Source organism: Cololabis saira, chromosome 7 (genome assembly GCF_033807715.1).
Source record: "Cololabis saira isolate AMF1-May2022 chromosome 7, fColSai1.1, whole genome shotgun sequence".
In the NCBI taxonomy this organism is placed as follows: Eukaryota; Metazoa; Chordata; class Actinopteri; order Beloniformes; family Belonidae; genus Cololabis; species Cololabis saira.
The window spans coordinates 34,645,422-34,652,912 of record NC_084593.1 but is presented as its reverse complement, the minus strand read 5'-3'; the positions used below and the strand labels follow the sequence as shown (position 1 = coordinate 34,652,912).

General features: G+C 40.0%; 1 protein-coding gene across 1 annotated transcript; it reads left to right on the top strand.

The window, feature by feature from the left end:
• Positions 1-3,602: 3,602 nt before the first annotated feature.
• On the top strand, positions 3,603-7,228 carry LOC133447387 (uncharacterized). The gene is made up of 9 exons (XM_061726059.1): positions 3,603-3,662; positions 3,814-3,900; positions 3,997-4,059; positions 5,302-5,326; positions 5,488-5,591; positions 5,687-5,959; positions 6,097-6,190; positions 6,725-6,779; positions 6,925-7,228. Exons 1-9 carry the CDS (start codon positions 3,603-3,605, stop codon positions 7,226-7,228), a joined length of 1,065 nt encoding a protein of 354 aa, XP_061582043.1.
• Positions 7,229-7,491: the final 263 nt, after the last annotated feature.

Below are 7,491 nucleotides of genomic sequence, written 5' to 3'. Positions count from 1 at the left end.
TGTTTTTTTCATATATTTTTCTCATTACCTTGATTACACCCATATTTCCACCGTCATATTTACACTCTTACTATAAAAGAAAGGGATGAAACACTTTTTTTTTTTTTACTTCAGGTTCTGTTTTGCTTAATATTTCAATATTTGTACAGTAAAATTGTTTGAAATGCACTGTGCCTGTAGTGATTGTACTTGTAAAGAGGGCTATATGGGGTATTGGGTGAAATTATGGGAGAAATCATTTTTATAGTCCCTGCAAAACAGAACCTTAAGCAAAAAAGGAGTCTAGATCTTAAAAGAAAAGTGTTTCATCCTGTTCTTTTACAGTAAGAGCGTGTAAATATTACGGTGGAAGTATGGGTATATGAAAAAAAACACATCTACATTATCTCAAACTCAGAACTTAATATATTTTTGTTTCTGAGCCGCATTCATTCATTTACCGTAAAGGCTGAAATAGGAGCGCACATGAAATTTAGGAGGGCTGATTTGACCACGTAAGTATGAATGACAGCTGGCTTGACCGCAGCACATACAAAATAAGGCACTCTGCAGCTTTACAGACATCAGTCAACTGAATTTTAACCTAATCTCTTTACTCAAAACAGCTTTTTTCAATTCCCTTTTAAATCCTGATTTCTTACACTTGAGTATGAGGCAGTACGGAAGTCCATTCCAGTAAACAATAGCTCTGTACGATACAGTTCTTTTCAGTGCATTTGTCCTCAGTCTAGGTAGTCTGAAACGACAGCTTAAGGCCTGTCTGGTATCATAATCATGATACCAGACGTGATCTTGATCAGTACTAATAGCATGCCAATCTCTCCTCTACTTTCATCCAGGAGAGTATCTGGTTAATTCAGAAAAACACAGCAGGTTTTTCTTAAGTGAATGCAATACGCTTCCGTACATATCGCCAAGGAGGAGTTGCCCTTCACAAAATTCAGTGGCCTGATAAAATTGTTAAAAAAAGAAGGATTTCAAATAAATCCCACTTACTGCAACGACAGCATGTGTGCAGTTTATTGGTGTTATTGCTGATGCAATGAATGTAGCAGTACATTGGTATTACTGTAAATTTTCTGTGTTTATTGCTAAATTATCAGTAATGCAGTTAATATAGACAAAATTATGTTGTGTCGATATAGATGCTCTTAAATTTTGTGCTGGTGCTCCTAGAATTTTCAGTAAGGAGCACTGGTGCTCCTAGTGGAAAGTTAGTCTGGAGCCCTGAAAAACAAAAATAAAATAAATAATAAAAAAAAAAATAATAATAATAAAACAAATAAATAAAAACCCTGGGGCTTGAAGCTGTGCTGCAGAACTTGAGGGAACAAAGTGCGTATAGCCTAAATTATCTATATATACAGGACTCTCTCAGAATATTAGAATATTGTGATAAAGTCTTTTTATTTTCTTTAATGCAAAAATGTCATACATTCTGGATTCATTACAAATCAACTGAAATATTGCAAGCCTTTTATTATTTTAATATTGCTGATTATGGCTTACAGTTTAAGATTCCCAGAATATTCTTATTTTTTGAGATGGGATATTTGAGTTTATTTTTTATTTTTAAACTCTAGTATCTATACTTCTACCTAGTAATGAATGTGAATACTTTTGAGCCAGAAATAAATAAATAAAGATATGAGCCAGAAAGAAACTTGAGTAGTACTTGAGTAAAAAAACTGAGTTGACACTTCAACTTCTACAGGAGTATTTTTAAACTCTAGTATCTATACTTCTACCTGAGTAATGAATGTGAATACTTTTGACACCTCTGGTTTTTTCACAAATCGCACCGTGTGTGTGTGTGTGTGTGTGTGTGTGTGTGTGTGTGTGTGTGTGTGTGTGTGTGTGTGTGTGTGTGTGTGTGTGTGTGTGTGTGTGTGTGTGTGTGTGTGTGTGTGTGTGTGTGTGTGTGTGTGTGTGTGTGTGTGTGTGTGTGTGTGTGTGTGTGTGTGTGTGTGTGTGTGTGTGTGTGTGTGTGTGTGTGTGTGTGTGTGTGTGTGTGTGTGTGTGTGTGTGTGTGTGTGTGTGTACACACACACACACACACACACACACACTTTATTTTATTTTTGACTTGTTACTATAAATAGCTTCACGGGATCGGCCGTGAAGCGTTTTTGTGTAAAGCCAGATTTGGAAAGTCTGATGAAGGAAGGAAGGAAATGAGTCAGAAAGAAATAAAGATATGAGCCAAGAAAAGCTTTTCTTGTTTTCTTCAAATTTTCTGAGACAGTCCTGTAGCTGCACATCTTCAGTTTCCTATTTCACCATGGATCACACTTTGGGAAGCCTACTTTATATTTTAGCGTTATTTCTGCGTAGATAAGAGAGAGTTTGATGCTCCTTAACCAGGTTGGTCCTGGATCAACATCAACCATCATTGAGGGTCCCGGTGAAGCTGCAGTCTGTCTGCGCTGATCACTGACACACCGGGTCGGAGCGGATTGGGTCATGATGTTTAAACTGTGTTTTGTGATTAATAAGCACGGTTTTTAATTATTTTGCGTTGGATCAATGTAGCAAATAAAATAGTTTGGAACATCCAGCTCCTCAACCATCAGAACCATCACATGATCAGTTCGGGTAAAAACGGCAGTAAATCAGCAAAAATGTCATTTTGCTGGATCAAATACATTATTTCCTGATAAAATAAGTTTGTTAGTGCACAGCTCTGCTCCTGTACGCATGTGAATGAGTGTACGTTTGTGTCTACATGAACGTACAATCTGCATTGAGGCTTCGGGAATCCCGGTCTGTGATTGGACACTGCCTCAGCGTCGCCGCTGTTCATTTGCATAAAGTTCAGATTTTTCAACTTCAAACTGATGTGCTGCTCCGGCTGCCTCTCCACGCATGTTTTCATAGGAAATGAATGGCAGCCGGAGCTGGCTATGCGACGCTTTCAGTGTGAATGCTGGACTTCTTGATGAAACACGGCATAGAGAGCATAAAATAAAAAATTTCTTACCTTTGAAAACAAGTTGTGATGTAATGTGTTGTGTTTTGTATGATGTGTGTTGTGTTGTGCGTTGTTGTGTGATTTGTACTGAGATGTGTTGTGATGTGTGTTATGTGTTGTTGTGATGCGCGTTAGAGGTGGGTGCAATTCATCGATGCGTCACGTGACTATTTGGAATCGATTAATTAAAAAAAAAAAAAACATTTTTAATGCTAATGCGCGTTGTTGTGTTGTGTGATTTGTACTGAGATGTGTGATGTGTTGTGATGTCTGTGTATGCTTTTGTCTTTTCCAAAATTTCATATAAACCACAGTCTAAAAAAATTGTTTCCTTCTTTTTGCAGTTTCGCAGCTTCTGAGAGCAAGACCGCCAACACACACCAGCTACACAAACAGAGCACACAACCTAAATACATAGCCCTATACTGAAATACATCCATTCTCTCTCACACACACACACACACACACACACACACACACACACACACACACAAATTGTTTGCATTGTTTATCGTTCTAGTTGATATTGTGTTTGTTCAAATTTCACACTTTTACACTGCATTGTGTTTGCCTGTGAAATAACCGTGTTTTGGAGTGTTTTTTTCTGAAGTGTTTACAGGTTGGTGACGAGATGCCACAGAAGGGAAAGCGTTCGAGGGCGCAGAAGCTGCGCTGGAGCAAGCCGGACGAGGTACAAGCAAAGTACAGAATAGATAGCTTTAAAGCTACACACAATAGACTGCAAAACATTAAAGTAGACGTGAGGAAAGTGAGTGCTTCTTCTGTCAAGTGACTGCAATATGTCACTTATTGACTGCATTTGATTGGTTTTGTGTTTTGAGGTGACCCAGCCAGAGACGCCGCCGCCAGCCCAGCCGTTCTGGACCCAGAGGGATGGAGCCAGCCCCTCCCAGTCTCCTGCCCAGAAGGTATAGTGTTCACTCTATGCTTTTTATCAAGTATTAATGAAATGCACTGTGTAATTCAAAGTCTTCAGTTTTAGTAACATCAGTTCTGTGTTTCAGATGAAGAAGCTGTGGACCCCTCTGCCGATCTCACCCTCCTTCTCTCCTTACCAGGCTGGAAGGGTAAGTTTTTATTTCTTCTACAACTGCCCACACACACACACACACACACACACACAGGGTATTTGCAGTACAGTGCTGCACTCTACACGATGCTTCACAGAGCCGGATTAAATAAATGGACTACACTAGGCAGACTGTGATTTTTGGGCCCCCCTCCATCGATGTTATTTATGAATTGAAATCTTAAACTTACCAAAGTTACTAATAAAAGTTAATTCACATTTTACATAGTATAGCATAGTCATAGGCAAGTTGGTTATTTGTATTCCAAAATAAGTCATGTTGTATATTAAACAGACTATTTTTTTATTTTTATTATTTACAGATTATTACACCGCTGTATTAAATGCTATTAAATTATCCTTATCTTATCGATTGCGAATGTCATTGTTAAGACAGTAGTACCAGTAAATGACCAATAGGTGTCAGCATTGCTATGTAAACAGAGCAAGTAAAATAAATGTTGTCTATTGCATTTTGCAGAAAATCTTAATTAAATGTGTTGATTAAATTTAATAGTTAAATAAGAAGTCAAATATACAAAGACCAATAAAATTTGCAGTAAGACAAACTGTGCTGTAGTGGTAAATATGTTTATTTACATGGACAAGCATCACCTCTAATCTCCTGGTCTGGAATGGTGTCCTTTACTAGACTGCATTCTAAAAGCAGATTTAATCACAGACACATTGTAGAAAAATAAGCAATCATTAAATAATTTGATCTATACCTTATGTTTGAACCAAGAACCCTTTTTTTTTTCTCACTTTTTTACTAATTTGGAAAACGGACCTGAATTGGGTGAATAAAAATTCTAGTCCCTTCACCTAGAGCCCATATTCACACCTGTGATTAAGTACAGGAACAAGAAGACAAACGTGAACTCTTCACATTTATCACAACCATTTAGAAACTGTCCAACAATAAACCAGACCTTGCAGCCTGATAGCTTAATTGTCCCGCTTAGTCCTCCCCTCGGATTTAACTGAGTGGCGTTAATGTGACGTAACGTTAAAGTAAACGTCGTCATTTTTAATTAGTTAATAAATATTGATATACTAACACTGAAATAAATTGTAGATAGGACATATATTTTTATTTTATTTATTTTTTCCTCTGTCTGGGCCCCCCTGCCAATCAGGCCTTAGGCACATGCCTAGTTTCCCTTTGCGTTAATCCGGCTCTGCTTCAGTGTACTACAAGTGTGAGTAGTGATGTAATACTTTTCTGTCCCACCACCAGGTGTCCCCCTCTGACTTCCGCCCAGGTATGTAGCCCACTGTTTGTTTTCATTACATGTAAATTGTATATTCTTGTTGTTTAATTGTAAACACATTTTCCCTGGGGTTTTTACAGGTTTTATGATGTAAAGGTATTGACTTTGTTTTAAGCAGGTTTGACAGTTTTTGTGTTTGTGCTTGCTCCTAGGCCACGGTACGGGTCACCGCCATCGCGTGCTGAAGTGGGACAAGTCCACCTTCACTCCCCATTTCCGGAAGTTGGTTGTCCCAGCGGAGTCACCTGACAAGAAGGTATAATACTCTTAGATTCCATTGAGTAAAATCTGTTTTTTGTAGTTTGGGGATCTTTGCACATTGATAAAAAAAAAATTTGCCTTCTCATGCAGTTCGTCCTGCTTGTTGGTGACTCCCACCTTCGGCCCATCGCGGACGGGTTGGTGGGACTGCCGGACCGACGTCTGTCCTGTGGCGTCCTGTCTGTCCCTGGGGCGTCGGCACTTGAGTTGCGTACTGAGGTGCTGAATGCTGTACTGCCTCGCTCACCCGCGGCAGTCTGCATTTTGGCACCCAGTAACGACTTGAGCGCCAGCGGGACCGTCACTCAGGCAGGTGTCGCGTTTGGTAAGCTCCTGCTGACTGCCTGTTCGACCTGGCCCAACGTAAGTATTCTTATATTGTTATTATCTTGATAACATGTCTGATGATATACTTGATTTTATGCATATAACTTCAATTTCTATGCAATTTTTGAGGTAGAGAATGTAATTACTGAGAAAGAACATCTTTTTCACTCTAGGTGTGTGTTTTGGACTTCCCTCGCCGTCTCACCGTAGAGCTGGACCTCCAGGAGCTTCTAAGCCAGGAATACCACCGTGTGGCTGCACGTATGGGTATGTAAACAAAAAGTACAGTGACATGTATAGCAGTGTTTCTTGATATTTAAGTGGCAATGCCAAACTTCACTCATAATTGATTTGGCTGAAAGTATGTACAAGACTGTCTGAGAAAATTAAAATATTGTGTATAAAGTTCTTTATTTTCTGTAATGCAAACATGTCATACATTCTGGATTCATTACAAATCAACTGAAATATTGCAAGCCTTTTATTATTTTAATATTACTGATCATGGCTTACAGCTTAAGAAAACTCATATCCTATCTGAAAAAAAATTAAATATTCTGGGAATTTTAATCTTAAACTGTAAGCCAAAATCAGCAATATTGAAATAATAAAAGGCTTGCAATATTTCAGTTAATTTTATAATGAATCCAGAATGTATGACATTTTTGCTTTTTTTTTTTAATTGCATTACAGAAAATAAAGCACTTTATCCCAATATTCTAATTTTCTGAGACAGTCCTGTATGTATCAATAAGGTTCAATGAGTCAATAAGTCATTATGTTTTTTTTTTTGTATCTTAGGTGTCAGGTACGTCTCTGCCACCCACTACTTTCCGCTGACACAACTGGACCTGTGGTGTCCTGACGGAGTAAGTATATGACACTCTAAGAAATGTTAAGAAAATGTGGTGTGCATATCTTTGGTAGATGATAGGGAAAGTTCAGGTACAGGTTTACTGAAAATTTCTGTCTGCTAAATCACTTTTGGTCATGTTTGTCAGGTCCATCTCAGCAAGGAGGGTGGGATGGAGAGGCTTGCGGAGTTGCTGTGGTGGACCCTCCACCACCAGCTGGAGTCCACAGTCCCGAGGGTCCAGACGCCTCCGAGGACATCGCCTCCTGCCAGACGTGTCGTCCCGAGGGCCCAGACTTCTCCCAGGACGTCGCCTCCTGCCAGACGTGTCGTCCCGAGGGCCCAGACTTCTCCCAGGACGTCGCCTCCTGCCAGACGTGTCGTCCCGAGGGCCCAGACTTCTCCCAGGACGTCGCCTCCTGCCAGACGTGTCTCACCAAAAGTGGTTGTGAAGGACGTGGTCACCGCGCCACGTCCATCCAGCCCTTTGGAGCAGACACGTGTTCTGTCTTCACAGGTGGACGTGGGGGTGGATTCGATCCCGCTAAATCCTGTGTGGTTTAGTCCGGCGATCCTGGATGTGATGGAGAAGGCCGTTCCGGCCCACCTTCCCAGCGCTGTGGAGTGCGCAGCTCGTCCGGACGGCAGGAAGGTAATGTTCATGCAGATTTTATTTTTTCATTGAGGCCTCTTTTAAAAAGTGTGTCCCTCTTCC